Here is a 23,723-nt window from a genome sequence, read left to right as displayed (position 1 = left end):
ATTTTTAATTAACCTCGCAACCTGTTCCCCGAGACGATCTCATCCGATAAATGCCTGCCGCGAAACCGATCGCCGCGAAGAGAAAAGTTACAAGTTACGCTATCAAAACGCGGCAACAAGCCAGTCGGAACGATACTTCCGGCTGATAATTTCGTGTCGCTTCCTATGTTATCTGGTGTACCGCTAATTTTGCAAGCATAACGCCTATCTCGCCTCGAGTTACAGCTGATTGTGTCATTCTTGAAAATTCGATGATGGGGGAGGAAATTGAAATTCTGTTCGATAAGGTGCAACGAAGATTAGGCAAAATTTTCTACGAAAGATAAACGAACAAGTTTTCAAGCGTGTCTCGTTGAAAGGGGTTCGATCCTTTTCAGGTGACGTCCTATCACGGACGAATTGCCACGCTTCGATGGACTTGACACAACAATTGGAAATGGGGGCACTAATCGTATACTCGGTTAAGGGGGTTGGGAGTGAAGAGAAAGAACGAAGAAGAAAATGGAGTGCAAACTGCCCTTGACGCTCGCAGAAACAAGCCCGCGTAATCGCGCAATGCCACAATGCAGCTAATTATCTGCATTAATGCTGGCGAGAGCCATGAATATTCATACTTGACATCTTTATCGGGAACAGCGGGGAAATTGGACTGGTTTTCTCTATGTACGCGGTGGTTCCTTTTTGACCCAGCTTCGCGCCGAATCGATAGCCGTGTCACGGTTAAGGAAATTAAACCGAGGCGCGCACAGCCTCGAGACGCGACCACCGAACATCGATACCAGAAGAATCGTTTTCAAGCTCGAGCCACTCGTGCTTACTTGTTTACCGAGAGTAATTAGATATTCTTGCCAGCCGGAGCACTTTGACACGGATTCGTCTAACGAGCGCTCTCGGCTCGTTCCGTTCGAACGAGTAAACACAGAAAGGACAACGAAAGAAAAGAGATTGAGGAAAAAAAGAGAAAAATTCAAATTCGACTGGCAATCGTTTCGCGATGCACCGTGCAAAAAGACACGGATACGTCTACCTACATAGTGGGGATGGTTCGACGGTGGGAGAGAAGAGTGGACGTAAATAAAGGCGAGAGCGAGTCTCGTTTCATCGAACCGCTATATTTTGTCCGCGAAGGGTCGGTGCAACGTTCATAAAAGAAACGCTCGAAGGTTGTCTGTTCTAAATCCGAGGCAGCGGGATGGCCAGCGGGAGGGTCGGTTTGCATCTTCGCTTTGGAATTCGCGGCGAAACGCCTGTTGCGCGAACCGTGGCGCGCGACACGGCCAACGCTCGAAGAATCGCATACCCAGCGCACCCCCGCCGATTCCTTGGCACCGCGTTTCATTTTGTCGCGCGCGAAATAACGCGTGTCCTATCATCATTATCTCCCTCCATCTTTTCCTTAGCCTGTTATCGCGCGAACCTTTCGATATAAACGACGATTTCGTATTTTATCCCGCGACTCTTTGCGTGTCGCGAATAATGTTTTTAAGCCGACTACGGCTACGAGTCATCGTCGTCGTCAATTTTCGACTAACCTCTCCGTTCCATATGGTACGCTCTTCGAAACGCTTGCGCGGTGTAAATTCTTGTAATTAGCTGTTCTATTTATACGTTGCGTAGTTGGAGATTTCGTACTGCACGCGTTGATAAAGATTGCCAGCACGCGTACGAGGGCTCGTTCAGAATGAGCATCGATGAATGAGATTCATTTCTAGGCGTTTTATTAACGACCAGTCGCGATAAAGTCAAGCTGTTTCTCTAATACCGCTATTGCTGGTGAATCAATTGTAAGGAAAAATCAAGTATCGATAGAGGCTGTAGAAAATAAATTAAGTCTAATAAGAGTAAATCGTGTAATGCCCGCTCGTTGTAACCACGAGGAAGAATGAAATCGGCGAGTACCTGTAACTTCCGAATAGAAGTGGACGGAAGGCGCAAGAGTGAAACGAGTAAGCGAGTAAATAAGACAAAGAGAGAAGGAGCGAACGAAAGAGAAAGAGGGGATACATACACAGCGTGTAACGTTGGCAAGAAAAGGAAAGGAAGAAAGGACTGCACGCACGGACCGAGAGGGAGATAGTTGAAAGCGAAAGCGAGAAAGAGAAACGGCAAAGAACGAGAGTGAAGCAAAGAGGAGGGCAAAGCAGAAGAAAGAAGGGAGTTTGGCAAGAGCGGTATACTACGGCAACAAAGAACTCGAGAGTATAGAAACGAGTGTTTGAGGTTACCTGAGGCATCGTTCGTTGGCAGATCGGTGACCACCAAGTTGACCCGTGGCCGCGAGTGTGATTGTTGCTGTTGCTGTTGCTGTTGCTGTTGCTGCTGTACCTGATGAAGGTTCGGCTGCTGTTGAGGTCCGGTCAAAGGCAGATTAGCCGCGGTGTTGTTTTCAGTCAGGATGGTCGGTACCGAGGAGGAGGAGGATGACGATGATTCCGTAAGGGCCGTCGCGGTGGTGTTCTCGAGGGCCGTGTGGCCCCCACCTTCCCCTGTCCCCGTAGCCATTCGGCCCTCGTGCATTCCAGCAGACAGACAGACGGGGGTCCCTCCTCCTGCACGTCGTCCCCGAGCGCACGCACTTCTCTCGAAACACCTACACTCTCTTACGTGCCCTCGCTCTCTTTCTTACCCCCGTCTATCTATCTGTCTGTCTTCTTTCCTTTCTCTCTGTCTAGTCGAGAGAACCGCGCGGTCGGTCTTTTTCCTTCTATATCTCCTTCTTTCCTTCTTTTCCCTCTCTCTTTTTCTCTCTTCCTCCTCGTGTGCGCACGCTCTTGCTATCCTCCTCTCTTTTTACTACTACGCTCCCCGCGCCGGCCAGCGCCGTCTGAGCGTACCGAAACTACACCGTCTCTTTCAACCAAACATCGGTATATCACACAACAGCGACATCACACACGCCCGCGGAAAAATGAGCCCCGCGCGGATTATTAACCTCCTGTCCGCCGGCTCGAAAAAAATCGAACGTTAGACAAATGTAGGTCTGTAGGCCACTTCACTTACACTTTGCATCGGGACGGGCACTCCCTTAGTCAAGCGAGCGTCCGGCGCACCGTTGCGCTCTGACAGCACGAGTTCCAGGGTCGTATGATCCGCGTTAGTGCCCGCGACCTAGCCGTTCTGTCAGTAACGCGCACCGAAAACACATTTTTTGATACCCGCCTTCTCGTTCCTGCCATCGTGGTGTAGCATCTATCGACGTTATTGCGATAATCTTCTTCTCGAATTCCAACTCGATCGAAAGTTTGTTTACGTCATCGATTTCAACCAGCGCAGCAGCTTCGATAGATCGATGTATCACGAACTCGTTCGTACCATCTTCTTAAAGTTAACAATTCAATCTTCTACAGCGATAGTTATAATTGATTTTGTCTTTTATCTTCATTTTCTACTATGATCGATGCGTTACTCAACGATATTTCGATTAACTTTCAAAATGTAGTGGATGACGTGTGTCTTTATAATCTGTGAAAAATTAATTCGTTTCATTAATTCTTTAAAATTTACTCAAATTGCTCGTGTCTTAATTTTAACATGATGTATGTACGATTATAAGATATCTCAGAAGTTAGACTGTTTACACGACAGGTGCAATGTTATAAATGAAAATATATACTAAAAAGCTCGTGAAACTAAAATTAATCGTTATAAATAATTGTATAAAATACAATATTAAATTCCTGTTTCTATGATAATTTCAACAAACTATTGACAACAAGTATTGCACCCAATATTATATTCACAGGCACGTCAGTGGGTAACGAAAGGGAAAATATGACTATACTCATCTCGTAAATGCCATACAATCTAGAAAAAGACTAACCAAACATATTTGTATGTTCAATACAAATATCTCAAACACTGATATAGTCTCATAATTTTTACTTTAATTTTCTAATATTGAACGATAACGGAAGGAAAAGTGGTTTGAAAGAAGGAACGTATCGAGAGTGGTCTTATGTAGGTACCGAGGTTTACTAGACACGGCACTGTGTTCCAATAATGTATCACGGAAAGACGCAATTTCCGAAAGATTTCCCTGTTCTCTCGTGTTTGCAGGCATTTAGAACCTGCAAATTGAAAGGCTGTCAAATGCGTTTTTCGTGTTATAAATGCTGTCAATTTACCACTGTCTTAAATACGACGATACTGTCTAAGTAGGTCAGGTGTCACAATATCTGGTCGTCCTATTATGGGGCGCTTTTACACCAAATGTTGCATAACTCGTCACGCACGACTTCACCAAATATAACCGTGTAAAAACTATGACCTGACGGACATAATGCGATGTAATCTCTTTTCATTGTACAATACACTTGACTAACGCTTTCGGATAACGTTTGCAGCGCTATCTAACATTGAAAGGCGCGAAATATGAACCACTGATGTACCGTACTTAACTTACCCTTTTCTAATATCTTTATACATTTTAATAAAAATGTATGATGCAGTGAAAATGCAACGTGGAAATAACAATTTGTAAAATTTTAATGTTTAATAACAATCATACAAAGTGTTATAAAAATATATATGTATATAGGTATTAGAATATATATTATATATGTCAAATACTTGGGAGTAGTAACATAGTTACTGAAATTGATTAAATATAAATATAAAATATCATAAAAAAATATGAAATTGCATATTAAAAAACTACCTCAGTACATAATGACGATAATGCACTACTGCACACTCAACCATTTATGTAGCTCTTTGTTTAGCTTGATTAAGTAGATGACGCGAGATTATAAGTCTTTGAATTTGGGCAGTGCCTTCGTAGATTTGATAAATTTTTGCATCTCGCATTAATTTTTCTACCGGATATTCGCTATTGAATCCAGCGCCACCGAAAATCTGTAAAACAATTTGAATCATAAAATTAATACAAATTTTTAACAACAGACATGCTGTACAATAATTGACTATATACTTGTACTGCATCTGTTGCACATTTATTAGCAACATCACCACCGTAACATTTTGCAATACTAGCAAGCAATGTAGCTGATGGAAGGTTATTATCAGCAGCCCAAGCTGACTTCATCCATGCAAGTCTAGCTGTTTCAACAGCGATCGACATATCGGAGAGCATAAACGCTACAGCTTGATGTTCAGCTATTACTTTATCAAAAGTTTTACGTTCTAATGAATATTTTGTAGCTTCGTCTAATGCTCTCTGAGCTAATCCAACGGACGCAGATGCAACCTATAAAAATAAAAAAGTTCTAATACCCGTCCTATGTCTTGTTTTGAGGTATGTTTCCTTTCGTATACCATGGGTCTCGTTTTATCGAAAGTCTTCATAGCGATTTTAAATCCTTCGCCTTCCTTGCCTAAAACATTCTCTTCTGGAACGCGAACATCTTCGAATGTTATCATTCGAGTATCAGAAGCTCTTTGACCCATATTTATTTCCTGTTCACAATAAAATACATTTACGTTACATGAAGAAACGAAGTGATGTTCATTTAAACATAATAAAAGTATTGAGAAAATGTACTTTACGACCAGGTGTTAAACCTTCGCTTTCCCGTTCAACAATAAAAGCTGTAAAAGCTTTACCAGCTGGCGCTTTTGGATCAGGATTTGACCTTGCTAATACGAAATACCTGTACATGATTTAACTTTTTGTATAATGAATAACAGTAATAAATAATATAATAACTAGTTGTTTATACCAATTAGCAACACCTCCATTAGTTATCCACATTTTTGTACCATTAAGAATCCATTCCTTTCCTTTCTTTTCAGCTTTTGTTTTAATACCTGCTACATCTGATCCAGCCGCAGGCTCGGTAACGCAATAGGCCTAAAATTTTTCAACTATAAATGTATTAAAATGTATATCAAATATATATTAAAAACCTTGTTTATCTTACAGCGACAAGTGGTTCTTCAAGGAGTCTTCCAAGATATTTCTTGTGTTGTTCTTTTGTTCCAGCTGCAATTACTGGTGCTTGCTATAAAGAATATATTGAAGTAATTTTTAATTTGGTCTTTTTATTTAATGTATATAAGAATGTTCCATGATATAACTTACACCTAATCCTGATCCCTCCAATGCAGTTGATATTCCTGTACAACCATAAGCAAATTCCTCTGCAACTAAACAACCATCGAAAGTGCTAACTTCCATTCCTCCTGTAATAATAACAACAGATCGTATGTCTATGATTTACACTTTCCAAATTTCACTGTACATTCAAGTTATACAAATCTGTAATTATACCACAGTGTTGAGGAATATGTTTGTTTAAAAGTCCCAAACCCCATGCTTTTTTAATAATATCCCATGGATATTTTCCAGTTCTATCATGTTCAGCTGCTACTGGAATAATTTCTTCTTTTGTAAATTTTCGTGCCAATTCTTGCATTTCCTTTTGTGTTTCATTTAATTCTAAAATAAACGCATGAAAATGATTTTTGTCTTATATAAAACAAAACATTCTGATAAATTCCATTCCTCACACTAACCAAAGTTATACCCTGTGGCAAAATCAGCTGTTGAAAATGCTCGCATTACTTTCTGATGTGTTATCTTTTTCAATACCTAATGTACATATATCATAACATTAGTATTCTTTTTTAAGTGGTTTAATTGAACAGTTATTTTTTGCATTACTTGTAAAACATATTTAAAATATTACTGCTCTAAATCCTTTATTTAACGATTAACTTACCGAACGTGAAAACATTTTGACACCTTTTGCTTTTATTATATTGAAACAAATATTCCTTAATATGAAAGTGACAACGTTACAATTATTTTAAATTAACTTATGATTCACAAACTCTTCATATGGAACACTTGCTTTATCTGCAATCTTCAAAAATCAATAACAAATACCGATTGCTAATAAAGATCAAAGTACACTTATATTAAATTAAAACAGTTCAAAGTTCACTTGACGTTGTCCTGCCGTTTAAGTGATTATTTAAACTGTTTTGAGCTGTTTTAAAAAGCAACAGTATATTTATCTATTATTTACATAGCAAATGAGGCAAAGTATTCGTGAATAATCAAAAACAAAAACTTGCAGATAAACAGCTGATTGGTCAATTCCACAATATTGTACTGTATTGTAACACTTATTTTCGCAAATCATATTTGTATTTTATACGTATTAAATGCAAACCCTTTATTTAATTACTTAAGATAAAATAATATTTCAAATACATCCAATATATAAAAAATACTAATTTACAAAATAAGCAGTAATCACAAATTTCTGAATAAATTATTAATTTTAGATTAGATATTTTGAATACATATCTATGATTATTTAATATTTAGCGTTAATTTGTGTTCCATAATAATGTTTGTGTTTAGGATTGAATTCGTTAAAATACTAAAATTCCAACAAATTTGTTCATGACTCGGCGCGAAAATTTGGAATGTTCATTATTTAAACATTTTCAAGGAAATTAATAATTGTGTTCATGATTAAGTTAAGCATCGTGATTGTAACGATTGTTGCGTTAAACAAAATATAACAATATCGTGTACACGTAACAAAACTTAACTATCTGACTAAATAAATCTATAAGCCACTTCAGATTTGCTTTCAGCGATAGAGTTATGAATATTTCTAAATGAAAGATATAAAACAAAGTTGATCTGATGTACACAGTAAAGCAGTTACGTGTCATACTTGCTAATGTTAAGTTTTTATTATAATAAAAATAAAATTGACAGCTAAGTGTCACAATCTCTTCAGCATGAGCATAGAGATTCATCCATTAACAGCTAATCCTACAGCAGCTTGGCGTGAACTATCACAACATCAAAAAGTTATTAAAATAAATGCCAAACTCCCAACGACCGAAGCACCAAATGATAAGGTAAATCCATTAAATTGTTTGTAATTTTATCATTCTTAAACATTCATTTATCCCTAACCTAAAAGTAACAGCATGGAAACTCATTCAGTAATATAGATATACAGACTTTTTATATTATATCATGTTACAGCTTCGGGTCGTTTGTATGAGTGATACTCATTCATTAACCCCATTTATCAAATTTGATATACCTATGGGAGATGTCTTTATTCATGCTGGAGATTTTACAAAATGCGGTAGCTTACAAGAAGTTATAGAATTTAATAATTGGATTGGTAAGATCAGACCAAATGATTACCTTATGTATTTTCTGTATTAATATACATTACAAGTTGTTTTATTGCAGGTACTTTGCCACATAAGAACAAAATTGTTATTGCCGGCAATCATGAACTTAGCTTTGATCCCACATTTACTAATCCTTTTTCATTACATACCAGTGGGGATCGTCAAAAACACACAGGGACCAGCATTCTTGACAATATACCCACATTGGGAATGTCTAAAGATACTCTTGCAGAAGCAATACAGACCGCTAATGTTAAAGATTATTTGACAAATTGTACCTATTTAGAGGATTCTGAAATTATTATAAATGGAATAAAGATATATGGTACACCATGGTAAATATTTATGTGTGAATTTATGATCTAGCATGATGTTGTACTGAGTACTATCATATAACAGTCAAAAATATAGGTGAATAATATATAATGAACAATATACTGCAGTGGAAAATATATGTAAAATATTATTTCAAATGCAAGATCGTCGGTGAAAAGAATTTTGTTCACAATTTAGGCAACCAGAATTTTGTAAATGGGCGTTTAATGTACCTCGCGGAGAAGCATGCCTTTCAAAATGGGAGATGATACCATCAGATACAGATATCCTTATAACACACACACCTCCTGTAGGACATGGAGACATGTGTTGCAGTGGTGTACGAGCTGGATGTGTAGAGTTACTTTCTACTGTCCAAAATCGAGTGAAGCCAAAATATCATGTTTTTGGTCATATACACGAGGGTATGTTATTGCAACTTGTTTCATTTTTCAAAATAAAACTTGTACTTCCTTTGTTATAGGATATGGTATCTCGTCTGATGGGAAAATAATATACATAAATGCATCGACATGTGATTTAAATTATTTACCAAGTAATCCACCTGTAGTCTTTGATATAACATTACCGCCTGATCATTGTAAATTATAAAAAGAAACGTAAGGAATATAGCGATAAGTTTTCTAACTATACTTCTTATATACATAATATTGAAATACAGGCAGTTTTAAGTTATTTATTTGTATACTTTTATGAATTTCTACAAATCAGATACTGTTTTATAATAGGTACAAGTTTATTCAAACGAGACAAGATTATAATGCGAAGATAAAAAAATGATTTTCAAATAATATCGATTTACGATAAAGTGTTAGAAAAGCGTCGAAATTAAATTTTTGTCAGATCTTTTTTCTGCTTTACAAATGTAGAAATGTTATAGTCATTGTAGTATTATTATTTATACAAAATAGCATGTAAATAGAAAGTTTTTGTACCTAAATACAATTTCCGTTCATATCATCTCAAAAAATTATTTCACAAGAGTGTTTAAACAAATTATAGGAATCCCGTGTACCGTGTACTTCATAATATCGTATAATAGTTACACAGTTCTAGTCTTATTCAAATGCTGCACATAATACTATAAATTAAATTGTAGATTAAGATACACATTTGAATTATGTTAAATAATGTGTATAAGGTCTTAATTCTATTGTAACAAAATATTTCCATCGCAGTCAAGAAACATGGAATTTGAAGTATTTAGATAATTTTTTTACAACAGACCTGTTTATACTTTTTTTTTTTTTTTAAATTACAATAAACATTAGTTGTTAGTCATACAGTTTAATAGAATACAATAGTTTCTGAGTATTATGATGCAACATATAGACTATAGGTCGATATGTTGTAGTTATTAATTAAAATTAAACAAGCATGTAAACTTCATACTTGAAGTAACTATACTTGTTTTGTTTCAATTACGTTTCATATACAATAAAAGTTTTAAAGAAACAATTTCTTAACAATTAATTATTAGATAATAAATTGTAATTATAGCATTTAAATTAACGCTATCAATAGTAAATTAATCGTGTATATAAGTTTTTCATCATAGTAATAAAAAATTTAAATTATATAATTCAGAGAGATGTTTATTATAATACCAAATGTATTAACAGGTGGCATTTTTTATCGAATTAAGATAAATTTACATGTAAAGAGTGCTGTGTTTGTATTGACTTACATTTTCATGCTATATTGGTCCAAAGCTAAATCAGTGAATGACGGTGAGGTCATGTTCCTTCGTTATATGAGGATCTATAATTGTTTTGATCAATTATAGTTATGTTCATATAAATAGCGGCCTTTCTTCAAAATTGCAATAGTAAAACATGAAAAAAATATAATGTCTCTTTGACATTATTTTTCCATTGTATACAATGTAATAAACAGTATCGTATTAGAATAGTAAAAAGCTAATTTTTTCGACGCTTTGTATTACCACTTGAAAAATGTTTACGTCTGTTGGAAATTTTCATATTTGACTGCAAAAAAAAAATGAGATATCCTTCTAATAGCGCGATTAAATCGCATTAATGCCTCAATTGCAATACTTTTTATCCCCAGTTATGTACAACTGCCAGGATAACTGTAGTAGCATTTTATATCGGAGTAACAGATGTTTCTCTAACATCTTACACACAATTTAAGTTAAACAATGTAATAACGATATTCTAAACAAGGCAATAATGCATTCTGCATTCTGTAGCAGCCTAGCAACAATTTAATTACTTTCAAAGAATTTCACTCTGAAGCTGATTGATTGCATCTATTAGTAATTAACTTATTTTTTTTTTCTTTTTTAAAATGGACAATACAGTATGCTTTATCCAGCTAACGTCTCATTTTCTACACACATCATCTATCAAAGAAGGGAGTATGTATAGTTTTCAATTTAAAAAATGGGACATTAGTATTCATCCCAAGTTTGCTTTTATAGGCAAATATATTAAACTAAACTAAAAATAAGGGTTGTAAAAAGATTACGTTCTCCTTACATGATTTGACAGAGGTCATTATTAGGAAAATGTTTATCTAATAGGGTACATTTGAAAACAGGTACGATACGGATTCACCATTGTGAGTTCGTCTTACAGCCTCGGCAAACATCATTGATACATCGATACACTAAAACGTATAAAAGAATGATAAATTATCCTTTCTAGTCAAAAACGATACGTACAATACTGTACACTATTTACCTGTATCTTTGGACAATCTTTCATGTGACCATCCTGAGGAATAGTATTAGTAACTACCACAGCTTCAAAACAAGCATTATTAATTCTGCTAATTGCTGGACCACTGAAGATTCCATGTGTTAAAATTGCATATACTTTCGTGGCTCCAGCCTCTAACAGCTTTTCTGCTGCATGACAAATAGTACCGCAAGTATCAGCCATATCATCTACCAAAATAGCAACTCTATCTTTTACATCTCCAACTAGCACCATACTAGCAACTTCATTTGCTTTCTTCCTTTCTTTGTGTATAAGCGCAAATTCAACATTTAATCGATCAGCGATAGATGTTACCCTATTGGAATAAGATTTGTTTATATATTTATTATAAGTGAATTTTTAATATGATACAATACCTTTTAGCACCACCAGCGTCTGGAGAAACGATAATGCTGTTTCGCCATTCAACAATATTTTCTTTAATCCATTTCAGGACAGCAGGTTCAGCAAATAAATTGTCAACTGGAATGTCGAAAAATCCTTGAATTTGACTAGCATGCAAATCCATTGTAATAATGTGATCAGCCCCAGCTACTGATAGCATGTTTGCTACTAATTTCGCCGAAATAGGTGCACGACTCTGGAAAAACACAGTTATAAACTTTAATTTTACGAATTTACACGAATCTCTCGGGTCCATTTGCAACTGGATATGTCCTGCAATTTGAAAAAAATTGCTATTAAAATTATTATAGCATATTGAGAGGCTATAATAAAACAGTATCAAAAAAGTGTGTCATAAAAAAGTTTAAGTATTAATCTTTTAGAGGGGACAAAATATGAATACAATGGCTATGTATCGAAATACACATTAAAAATACACTGTACGTGTATACATACAAATAAAAAGGAAAAACGGCATGTTGCAAATGCACCCCAGTTAGACTCAACGAAAAGTGTAAATAAAGCATAAATCAAACTTATGAATTAAAAAAACAGAACACAGTGCATGTTGATTTCTTAATTTTGTCTTTAAAGGCAATGAATAATTCTGTGAGTTAAAAATTATAATCAAGATATATAATAAAAACAAATGCATTGTGCTCAGAGAAATAGCTGCAGCTAAGTTATCTTAATTAACTTATCTATAATGAGCATAAACTTCACAAAAGCTGTCTAATGTTAAACATCTTAAAAATAGTTTTATTCGTGTTATTAGTCTAACATACTATTATCAGAACAACACGATTCACAATTTTTGCTTCTATTTCTGTTGAAGCACTATTTCATTAATAAAACAGGCATTCTTTGATTAGTACATTCAGATGATAACATCTTTAGGAATATAATAATTAGTACCCTTTAACATACAGATGTATACCCCATTGTGTATGTACATGTAGATTATTAAGAATGTATGTAGAATGCTATTATATTAATATTTTGCCCTCTCATTCAGGTATCAATACGCTTTGACCAAATAGTTCATTCATTCATTTATGGGGGTACCATTGTGCAATATAGCAACAAATTATAAGTTTTGTTAGTCCTACAAAGAAAATTTTGTAAGAAACTAAAAATCATATTATAAATTGTTCATCACGTATATTACTGTTCATCACGTTATAGCTACAAACGTTACACTCGACAATCTTGTTTTTATACTCACTGTAGAGAGCTCAGGCAGAAAATCCTGAAATACCCAACTATTCAGAAATTTTTAAAATATGTATTTTACATTTTTTTTTTTTTTTACAAAAATTAGTTTTAGCAATATGTTTCATCTTTTACAATATAATTTGTTTCTGTATAATCCATCACATTTTCCTTACAATAATATGTTTTTATTGTGCTTATTTCTTTATAACGTAGTAGCATCCAGTTTTATCACTCTTCAGAATAAAGAATAATAAAAATTTAGTTTACTAAAAGATTTAATAAACCAAAACACATCCAATACATAATGATAGTAAATATTGCAGTATGAACGCACGAAAGGCCCCCCTCGACGAATTTTGATAACAGTTTTGCAATATTCATGTAGGTTATCATACTTCTGATAACCCTAGATAATTACAAAACCCAATGCTTTAACTGTAACGTATTTATTGTTTACTACTTTGTTAAACTTTTGCTGTAAGTTTTATTCCATTTGAATCACTGTCATATACGATATAAAATGAAACATTGTACCATGTATATGTACTAATTAAAATTAATACTCCTGAAAAAATAATTCATGCAAATTTGATACGAATTCTTTCAATGGAATGTATATCCATTGTTTATTAACCCATAAGATAAGTAAGATGAATGATTCTTTCTTTTTAGTACAATACCCTTAATCTTCATGTGCATGCTATAGTATAGAATTACATATTTATAAATAATGGTGCTTATATAACTTTCATGCATTTCCATTTGTAAAATGAGCAATTTTGCATGTATATTTACATGCAGTAAATATTTAAATACTACAAACTTAAACTGTTTGTAGTTCATGTTTAATATTTTAAGTTTTATTATGTGTAATTCACAATTTGATATATATGTAATACTAAATTTATGATAATTATACCTTTATTAAAAAGGCACACATGAAATAATAACAAAAATCTTATAAGACAAGTGTGTACCATTTGGTAAGACCCAATGATAAAGCTAAAAAGTTAAAAGCATTTTTTATATGATGATGAAATTCATGTTTAACATTCCAAACGTGATATTATTCCATTTGTTGGTTGCAACACTATGAAACAGTAAAAAGAGAAAAAAGACCACTACAAGTTACCCTGAATTTCCATTCGTTTGACTTCATGACAATTTGTTTCTTAGAATTTGAGTTGTCACCTCCATCACCACCCTGTGAAGATATCATATAAAAAAAAATTTAACTACTTCTTCAATGAGTCATTTTCTCCTTATTGTGAGAGTCATATTTTCATTGCATATGATTACAAATGACATAAAATAAACATTTTTATTAAAAACACCCTATCACACAAGTTACCAACAATATGTATTCTCTATGATTATTACATCAGAAATGCTTACTTGAGAGAAATAAGCACATAGTAAACATCCAACTGTAGAAAACATAGATCATTATACAACTATACAAGAAGTATTACTTTATTAATTATTTCCTACAGGAGTTTTCATTTTATTTGCATATTTGAAGCAAAGTAATCATGTTAATTAATGGCATACATCAACAAGATGACTATTATATACCTAGAATATTAGAATCATTGAAGCATAGTTTCTGTAAGTTGTTTTGTTATGTAAGTGACTTATATTCACACAATTTTGTAGAACCTCATTTTCACATTTCTAGTGTTTATTTTCATTTTCTTTAATTATAAATAATGCAATATCTTGAAGTATTTCAAAACAATATATAATAAAGTATAAAATTGTGTGTGAATATACATATATATATATTTATAGGTAAATCATTGTATAGTCAATAACAAGAAAAACAAACAACAGATATCACAACATATAAATTGAATAATTTCTGAACTGATAACTATCATATGTTACATATTAAATGTGATATTAAAAAAGAAAATTTTTCCTAAATAAGATCTTATGAGCTATTTCTAAAAACTAAAATGAAAGTATATTCGCATGTATTATAAAACTACAATCTAATTTTAATAGAATTGCAAAACATAAGAAATATAATTAAAATTTGTTCTAATACACTATAGGTAATACATATTAGATAAAAGATGAAAATATAATAACGTATCCTACCTTATCCTTCTTATCTTGTCTTGCATATGGAAGCAAGGATATTACTGCGGTTACTCTAGATGCAGAAGCAATTTTACAAGCATTGATCATGATCAATAGTTCCATCAAATTGTCATTACTTCTCCACTTCCACTTTGTACAATGTATACATCTTCATCCTCGAACTGATTCTCCTATTTCCACACTAATAGAAAATTTTAAAGAAACAAATTATTATACATTGTTATAGGATCATAAGTGTTATGCATATTCTAAAATTTATTACATAAAATAAGACAATTAACTGTACAATATATAACTTTGAATTAATGATCTTGCTCTATTTACTAATTACATGTACATATATTGTTTAATTGTGCGTATCACCGGATTTCTGTAGTATCTGAGATTATTTTTGTTAGCAGTAAGCAATAACATGGCAATAAAATATTCTTATCACTTGTTTACAATCAACGTACTTTAAATTGATATAACCACGCTTGTAAAGATATATTAACCACTATAAATTCTTAAAATGTGTATTAATAATTGTACTAGTTGACCTTCAACTTAAACATCGCGGCTTTGTAGAACACGGGGAAACCGGCCTTGCGCGACAGGGTTGTTTGTACGCTGGTAAGGTTGATAAATTAATGAGAACATGAAAAGAATAACACAAAAATGCTAGAAAATGTTCCATCCCTTATGGAAATACATAGTAGACAGAAAGAATTTAAGTGAAATTTCTGGTGACACGTGGTTAGAACCTTGGTTTAACGCGATGACAATAACGTGGTTACAGCAGTGATTTGCGACCATTACCATGTTTCGAGGTTGCTAAATTTCTTCGTGACAACTTTTCCAATGTCGATACCAAGTCTGTCGACGATACGTTGAGCTAAATCTGGATGTGATGTGCCACTGAAGACTTTGATATTTGGCATTCTGCTTTGCAAAAATTGCCCGCGAGAACTTTCCAAGTTTGCGCGTAACAAACTCTTGGCACGCACTGGCTGGGACACAGGCATCACTAAAACAGAAACCACAAAGAGACTGTCCAATCAGAGAACGCTCTAAGAACCGGATGTGACGTACCGTATTATGCTCCGCCTATTAAACATTGGACATAACCGCGTGAGCGTATTTCTTATCTATTTTTTCTTTCTTTATCGATAAAATAATAAATTAAAAACAACAAATTAATTTTGTCACGTATTAAAAATTGTAAAATCTTTCAAATTGTTACTTATCATATTTTTGCATGGCTATTGTGATCTTAACCTTACGTATACAGAGAAATATTAATAATTAATTTCATCTAGTAAAATAACACTTCAGATTATATATGTATATTACAATTAAAAGATCTATATAAACTATAATCTTCTATTAATTTTCATAGAATATGGAAAATATAAATTTGTAATTATTCTATTCTAAAATTTGAAATTGTCAGGTTAAACATTAGAACTTTCTTTATTTTTTTTATAGAAAAAATTAACCAAACGAACCATCTAAATATCCTTACCAAATGTATGCATACTTTCATGTATAATTTATATTGCTTTAAACATTTGGAACAGATGAATTCAAATAATACGAATAATCAAAGTATTATTAAAAATTAATCTTTACTATTTACAAGTTGGCGCCTTAAAGAAGAACGGCGTGAACATAGATGAAATTCAAAAGGGTGAACACGAGCGGGTGACAGTCAAGTTTTCTCATCAATGTGGCGCCGGTGATGATTGAATGATAAATTAGATGTGTCCGTGAGCGAAGATTTTAGCAAAGAACACGAGTTAGAACGATCATTTTTCTGAATAGACAGAGAGAGTAAACTAGAGTATTATTACCTGAAAGATTTGCGCACGTTGACGCTTTCAGCGAACTTTGCTAATCTATTCGAATGACGATGACAGTGTGCTGACCGTTCCACCGATTCGGTAGTTATGGCGAACATCGCGGCACAGAGAATCAAACGCGAATTTAAAGAGGTTATAAAAAGTGAGGAGGTGAGTAAACAATAGTTTTAGATGATTTTAAAATGTACCACTTGCTTTTCATGAAATAATGTTATTAAAATTGCTAGACAACATCGTTCGATTTATGATATCGTTTGAAAGAAATCTCATGTGTGGCGTGACAAAAATGTTGCCGCAATTCATTGGGCGATAAAATTACTACAAACAAAGCACAGGCACCTGTTGTATGATATTCTTGACAGTCATCCGCTTTCAAAGTTGCTGACTTTTGTTAATTAAATGCTCTATATTGTATCAAAAGAATTGTATATTAATTGTTGTTGATTAAGAAAAAAATTTATAAATAAATTGTTCATGCTTCCTAGATTCTCCCATCAGTTAAAATGCAAGTTGTGCAAAGAAATCAATTTTTAGATTTACATTCAACACATCCGTAATATGTACATTTTTTTGATTAATTGTTTGTTCAAAATAGTACATACCATTTGTTTTCCATTTCTGAGAGCAATGACATACTCTCTTGATTTTACGCTGTTCTAGAAGATCCATTCTGTATGCTAATAAAGATCTGTTTTCATTTATTATTTCCACATGTTTATACACAGGCTATTTGCGTCATAGTATCACAATCTTTTTGTTCTGACAATATGTAAATTATCATAATAGACATTACATCATTGCATATCAAGTGTTGATGTCAAATGGGTCAATCATTATATTCTGTACATGTTTCTGAAAACTATTTATTATATGCCATTGCAGTGGAATATTATGCGCAATATTTGCATCCAGTTAAAATATATGCTTTCTGATTTGTAATAAGAATAATATGTGGGGAAATTTTATGCACTATTGGCATCAGTAATGGAATAACAGAAATGGTTTCATGTTATTGATTTTCATATTTTTTTTCATTCACTTGTTCATAGAATAGTTTTGTTTCAAACAAACTGTTTACAGTAATATTGACATCCGTGAGCATGTATCTGTTGAACAACTTTTAATTATAACCTGAACTTGTTATGAAAATATTTATTTTGGTCAGTACTAATTTTAAATGTTGTTACAGGTTGCAAAATGCGCAATTAAGGTTGAATTGGTTAATGATAGCTTTACTGAATTAAAAGGTGAGATTGCCTGGTCCACCAGACACACCATACGAGGGAGGTAATTTTGTACTCGAGATTAAAGTTCCCGAGACATATCCCTTCAATCCTCCTAAGTAAGCACTTTGTAAGTCAATATGATTAATGTATGTTAATGATAAGAGTCAGTTATATGTCATTGAAAAATTAAATAAATTTAACATAAAATTTAGAACTGTATATGATTTATACAGTCATTGTTATTTTCTCACAGCAAAGATTGTTTATGAATTATCCCTTTTCTTTTTTTTTTTTCTTTGTTATAGGTGAGATTTATAACAAAATATGGCATCCTAATATATCTTCAGTAACAGGTGCTATTTGTTTGGATATATTGAAAGATCAATGGTATGTAGTATATCAGATAATTAAAATACATTAATTTGATATTTTGAAGTAATTATATAGTTTAGATTTTTATTTTTAGGGCTGCAGCTATGACTTTGCGCACTGTATTGTTATCATTACAAGCTTTACTGTCTGCAGCAGAACCAGATGATCCACAAGACTGCAGTAGTAGCTAAACAATATAAAGAACATCCAGAAATGTTCCGTCAAACTGCCAAACATTGGACATTTGTATATGCAGGTGGTAAGTATACATGACTATATTTAATTTTGAAGCTGATAATTATTTCGTTCTAAACATTGAATCAATTACAGGACCAGCAAAAATGCCTGATTTAGATGATAAAATAAGGCGGCTAACAGATATGGGAATTGAAGAACACAATGCAAGAGTTGCTTTATCTTCATATAATTGGGATTTGGAACGTGCCACTGAGCAACTCTTCAGTTAGTGATAACTGTATAGTTAATATGTCATGCAAAAGCACTGTTCATTTTGTCATTACGAAACTTCCGCAACACTATGCCCAGTTATTGATACCATAGCAGTTTCATAATCAAATTCAGCACTTGTAACGACAATATTTCGATGACAAACAAAATCATGGAAAATTCCTTTAATATCTTTAAATAATAGTCATTTATTTAACTTGTAAAATAGGCATGAAAAAAAACAATAACTAATAAAATCTGTTAAGTCTAACTTGATAATCACATTAAAAGAACTTTATAAAAGAAGTGATTTTTTTCATCTTACGTTTATTAAAAACATTAAAATGTTATTTAAATGATAAAAGTTTTAATGGTTACAAGAATTTGATGCAAGCAGTTAACGTTTCTTTTATTTACAGAACGATAATTTAATCTGGTTGAGCAGTTATTAACTTTCTTTGTATAATCATTAATACTTTACATTTTTCATTGGCCTTTCCTTTAACATTATGTAGTTACATTTATTCAATTGATTTTTTTTTTTTGGTTTGTATGAATATATAATTATTTCTCGCATGAGGCAATATTTAGTAAATGTTTTGATTTTATAGATCAATATTTGTGCTGTATACTTTGTTACATCAATATGAAAATAATTACTAGTTTGTACTTTTATCACTAATTTTTTGTACATTTCTTTAAGCCATAAAGAGGTTTACTTTAATTAGATCTGATTGTATATTATCGAAATAGATAAAAACGTATTAGCCTTAAATGGTATTTGTAAAAAGAGTCGTAACATAAACATTATACTGTTAATACTTAAATTCTGTACATTTTTGGTGATGGGGTGTGTTTTAATGATTTATAATTTACTATGTCAATTATATATATATTTTTCCATATGCATAATTTTCTGTACTCGAAGCTGGAGATGTACATTCCATGTTTACAACACCAAATTGCATTTACTATATTTCTAAGAATAACAAAATAGTTTTGGTTTCCAAGTAAAAATACAGTGAACCTTAATAACAAAATGATTATAAAATTCACGAAAGATATAATACACTTCCGAATGACATTGACACTTCCAGCTTATGAAATTATATTTGTAAAAAATTGCAGCTCTATAAATGGTTTAAAAAACCTAATCATTCTTAAAATCAGTAATAAAATAGCAGCATGTGTAGCATATATTTCAAACTTATTCGGGAAAGATTACTTGGATCTAATATTATACATGTAAACAATTTTTTCTTTTTTTTAATACAATTTAAGCAATACTCTATCTTCGACAGTGCTGAAATAGGATTTTTCAAACTTCCGTTTACATTTTCTAGTAATTTATGTGGAGGCTGTGTTAGAGGTGTACTAATAGATTATAAATACTGTTTGGTTTATTTGATTTAGATTCGTGGATTTTACATATTAGGAACATATGGGTTAATTTATGAAAGCAATTGGTTACAACTTCCATGAAAATTCTAAATGTAATTTAATATTTCAAAAATATTAATAAATTACATTTTTCAAGAAGAGTATTGAAAATACTTATACAAAAATACCCTTTTTATGATGCATAATTGATATGCTAATTGATGCTCCTACTTTCAATAAGTCTCATATCTTATAAATCATCTTGCTTAACGATTATCAATATACATTTATCTTTATTATTACTATTTTATTTTGAAATAATGTTTAGGACTTTTAAATTATTAGAAAAATATAATATATGTTGTAATAAATATTTATTGCATGTATTGCATAGTAATAAAAATATGTATATTTAATTGTATAATGTAAACTCTAGGATTTATTTTTAATATTTCTTCATAGTTATGCATATGAAAAATGTCTACATTGTCAATAGTAATAGTAAATTTTTATGTTATGTTATTTACATATGTTTTTATCACATAATTTTATGCAAAGGAATACTGTTCAAACTTATGGTAAAACAAAACAAAAAAAAAAAAAAAAAGAACAAAAATGCAGTAATGGCAGTTATATCATCTATCTGTTAGACTGTAAATTTGTGATGTACATGTAAAAAAAAATGCTTTAAACACGAAAAAAATGTTACAAATGTCATAAGTTATTAAATCATTATGTTATTTCTATAACAATGAAAATTATCCATGGCTATAAATCCTCACTTTTTTCGTAGAGAGAGTTGCTAAAAATAAAGTATTACTAATTTCGACTGCACACATATCTACTACAGGATCAGATACCGGGAGACTATTTACTTGTTTTCCACTAGATGTACTCCACAAAGATATACTACTACTAGATTCTTGATGTGCAGCAACTAATGTATCGTTCTCAACGTTTATATAACAGGGTCGAGACAATAGTTGCTGAGAGCTACCAGCATGAAACGTGTGTACCACATTACAGATAGTTGATTCATCGCTGCCTTTTTCTATTGTACACACTACGTGCCTAGCATGAGGTTGTCTGGCATTCGGCCGAGAAGATATTAAAGTATGATTGTTTTTCTCGTCGTAACATACAGATACGAAAGGACCTTCGAGAAATATCTGTTTGGGAATATATTTTGATTCTTTTTGTTCGTAAGCGTAACAAGTATTTAAACGACATGCAATGAAACCCCCTCGACTGATACCACTGCCAGGATTAGCAGGTACTGTTGCTAAAGAAACCACTGGTGATCTATCACCTGGACTATCCAAACTTTCAACAGCACTAGAAGTTTGTCTAATATCATATTGTGTTATAGATCCATTCTGGGCACCTACAAAAAATATATTTGGATTGTCGCCTGACCAGCAGCAACTCCACAATGGAGAATCTTCTTGAAAAGTGTGCATGGTGACATGATTTTGAATGTCCATCAATTTTGCACATTTATCGAAACCAACGCTAAGTAACAACGACTGCTGGTTAGTATTGAATGTAACATCCCTTATAGCTTGCGAATGAAGAAAGATAAACTGACGTGGTTGAAACTTTTCTGTGTCAATCTTTTTAATACCGTAACCCGAGAATAATGCACTTGATGATTTCTGGGATGCAACCAGGATTCCAAGCGATGGATTATAATCTAACACACGACAACCACCATCTTTACATATTTCTATAGATCGATCCAAATGGAACTTTTTAATCATATGTTTTGAAATATTTTGGCAGGAATGAACACTTATTTCTGACTGTTGATTCTCGAGTTCAGATATACGATTTCTCATACTACTAATTTGTTGTTCCAATAACTTCTGCCTGAGAGTATACCTTGAAAGTTCCATTTCTATACGATTTTTTTCTGATTTAACATTGTTGAATTGTTCTTTCAACTTATCTAATTCTGCAGTATCTATTGATGCTAATTTCTTGGCATACAGCATTCTAATATCTTTTACAGCAGCTTTCCTATTACATTGAGGACAACGACGATTTCCGGTAGTACAAGAATTTTGCAACCATCTTAGAATGCAATTATATCCAAATAAATGTCCGCAACGCAAACAACATAAACGATGATCTCCTGAACTGGTCCATAAATCCATACATATTGGACAGGACTGGTCAGAATCAGTTTCAGATTCATCTAAAGATACTTCCTTTGGTCTTTTCACCTTTAACTCGTCGTGTTCATCTTTTTCTAAAATATAAGCTTTGCGTAACATAAGATACTTGACTTTTACAATACAGATTAACGATGAAGTAAACTTACTCTCCTCTATTATTTGAATTTCAGGAACTGGATTATTGGCTACATTGTCATTATTATCTGATTCTTCAGAATGATCTTCGCCTGCATCTTCCATTTCTGGTGGTTCTTCTCCTACAATATTTAGTTCAAATTAAAATCAATTTTGTAAAGTTTTTGTTTATGTATAATGAAAGATATGATTAGTTATAACATAAAAGTCAACTTATAATGCTATATGTTTTGTGAAATAAAAATGTACAAACTTCTTTATGTAAAATATTTCATTTATTTTCATAAATGCTATGTGTTTATATGTATACTTTACGAAATATACTGTAAACACTTACTGTAATCCATAACCGCCATTATAGGAATATGAAACATTCTATTTACGGATAATAAATTTTATTAACTGTTTACCGATAGATCGTGTTCATATTTCTTTGTAAGTAACGTTAGTAAATCGAATTTGACAACAGAGATGTTTGGTGTATAACGGAATTTTCGTTTGGTCATTTTGAAACAGTATAAATACTGTCAAAGATATTGATACAATAAAACATCCACTTATAATAATAAAATTTAAATATCAATTATATTTATTAGCTTTTTGTTACTTTGACATTTTTATTTTATACTTCTTCAGTTCATCTTTGTAAAAAAAGTTACACCATTCTTAATACAAATTTGTGTAACGTAATGTAACTGTCTACATATACAAATAAACGGATGTACAGTTTGCTTTGATTTTGAAGCATTTTGGGGTAATGTTATACTCTTTTTACTTATATTATAGTGAAAAATTACATTTTTTTTGCTGAAAAATACATTTACAGCAAACATATGTTTATTATAAAATTACGCGTCTATCGACGAATTTTGGGGGCATGCTGATATATTCAAATATATCGCTGTATGTCAAAAAAATAAAAAGACGCATGTTTCATATTCTTATTTAAAGAAATTGAAGGGTTTCTTGGGGTAAGTGTCAAATTTGGTACATAAAATTCTTCTATATTTCCTCTATTGCCATAAGTTTTATTCTCTTTATTAACATCTTAACACATTATATGTTTCAGTTTCGAATTTTATAAAAAGCATTTAAAAAATATTTCGAAAAAAGATAATTGAGAAATCGTTCGACGCTATTGATAACGATACCGTTTCTTCAGTGAATAAAGGAGAAAGAATCATCGTTTGCGAACTTAACGATAAGACTGCAAGAGTTTGCGGTAATGAA

The 23,723-nt window shown here is 32.3% G+C and overlaps 6 protein-coding genes across 10 annotated transcripts in view; 2 read left to right on the top strand and 4 right to left on the bottom strand.

The window, feature by feature from the left end:
- Nucleotides 1-4,356, bottom strand: part of LOC114882792 (ras-interacting protein RIP3) — a 36,117-nt gene extending 31,761 nt beyond the window's left edge. Inside the window, exons 1-2 of the mRNA XM_029199823.2 lie at nt 4,125-4,356; nt 2,226-3,462 (exon numbers count right to left, since the gene is read on the bottom strand). Of these exons, the coding sequence (XP_029055656.2) occupies nt 2,226-2,517 (292 nt within the window). The 5' untranslated portion in view covers nt 2,518-3,462; nt 4,125-4,356. The remainder of the gene's footprint in view (nt 1-2,225; nt 3,463-4,124) is intronic.
- Nucleotides 4,357-4,463: 107 nt separating this feature from the next.
- On the bottom strand, nt 4,464-7,118 carry LOC114882791 (probable medium-chain specific acyl-CoA dehydrogenase, mitochondrial). Its single transcript, XM_029199822.2, has 10 exons — nt 6,681-7,118; nt 6,475-6,550; nt 6,230-6,397; nt 6,041-6,141; nt 5,880-5,960; nt 5,679-5,809; nt 5,501-5,609; nt 5,275-5,415; nt 4,931-5,206; nt 4,464-4,854 (listed from the first exon to the last, which is right to left on the bottom strand). The coding sequence occupies exons 1-10, from the start codon at nt 6,693-6,695 to the stop codon at nt 4,702-4,704; spliced, it is 1,251 nt and encodes a 416-aa protein (XP_029055655.1). The 5' UTR covers nt 6,696-7,118; the 3' UTR covers nt 4,464-4,701.
- An 89-nt stretch (nt 7,119-7,207) lies between these two features.
- LOC114882796 (metallophosphoesterase domain-containing protein 1) lies at nt 7,208-10,781 on the top strand. Of its 2 annotated transcripts, XM_029199838.2 has the most exons (6): nt 7,208-7,842; nt 7,973-8,117; nt 8,189-8,465; nt 8,644-8,870; nt 8,930-9,065; nt 9,195-10,781. In XM_029199838.2, the coding sequence occupies exons 1-5, from the start codon at nt 7,720-7,722 to the stop codon at nt 9,055-9,057; spliced, it is 900 nt and encodes a 299-aa protein (XP_029055671.1). In that variant the 5' UTR covers nt 7,208-7,719; the 3' UTR covers nt 9,058-9,065; nt 9,195-10,781. The 2 variants fall into 2 exon arrangements, with proteins under 2 accessions (XP_029055671.1, XP_029055670.1); XM_029199837.2 differs by having other exon boundaries at nt 7,209-7,842; nt 8,930-10,781.
- LOC114882795 (ribose-phosphate pyrophosphokinase 1) lies at nt 9,123-17,750 on the bottom strand. The gene is given in 10 exon segments (XM_029199832.2): nt 9,123-11,097; nt 11,172-11,505; nt 11,567-11,790; nt 12,820-12,843; nt 13,942-14,013; nt 14,913-15,031; nt 15,034-15,067; nt 15,069-15,096; nt 15,714-15,921; nt 17,359-17,750. Coding segments are annotated over 10 exon segments (1,203 nt in total). The 5' UTR covers nt 17,426-17,750; the 3' UTR covers nt 9,123-11,004.
- LOC114882797 (ubiquitin-conjugating enzyme E2-22 kDa) lies at nt 15,929-20,342 on the top strand. The gene is given in 8 exon segments (XM_046285700.1): nt 15,929-16,025; nt 16,537-16,906; nt 17,946-18,014; nt 18,016-18,109; nt 18,288-18,369; nt 18,449-18,530; nt 18,532-18,613; nt 18,685-20,342. Coding segments are annotated over 7 exon segments (609 nt in total). The 5' UTR covers nt 15,929-16,025; nt 16,537-16,843; the 3' UTR covers nt 18,822-20,342.
- Nucleotides 17,764-23,138, bottom strand: LOC114882794 (E3 ubiquitin-protein ligase RFWD3-like). Of its 4 annotated transcripts, XM_029199830.2 has the most exons (4): nt 22,831-23,036; nt 22,505-22,615; nt 20,964-22,432; nt 17,765-17,862 (listed from the first exon to the last, which is right to left on the bottom strand). In XM_029199830.2, the coding sequence occupies exons 1-4, from the start codon at nt 22,865-22,867 to the stop codon at nt 17,818-17,820; spliced, it is 1,662 nt and encodes a 553-aa protein (XP_029055663.2). In that variant the 5' UTR covers nt 22,868-23,036; the 3' UTR covers nt 17,765-17,817. The 4 variants fall into 4 exon arrangements, with proteins under 4 accessions (XP_046141655.1, XP_029055662.2, XP_029055663.2 ...); XM_046285699.1 differs by lacking the exon at nt 22,831-23,036 and adding an exon at nt 23,122-23,138 and having other exon boundaries at nt 17,764-17,862; nt 20,964-22,615; XM_029199829.2 differs by having other exon boundaries at nt 17,764-17,862; nt 20,964-22,615.
- Nucleotides 23,139-23,723: the final 585 nt, after the last annotated feature.

The sequence above is a fragment of the Osmia bicornis genome, chromosome 5, assembly GCF_907164935.1.
Source record: "Osmia bicornis bicornis chromosome 5, iOsmBic2.1, whole genome shotgun sequence".
Taxonomy (NCBI): domain Eukaryota; kingdom Metazoa; phylum Arthropoda; class Insecta; order Hymenoptera; family Megachilidae; genus Osmia; species Osmia bicornis.
This window is presented reverse-complemented; position numbering and strand designations above follow the sequence as displayed.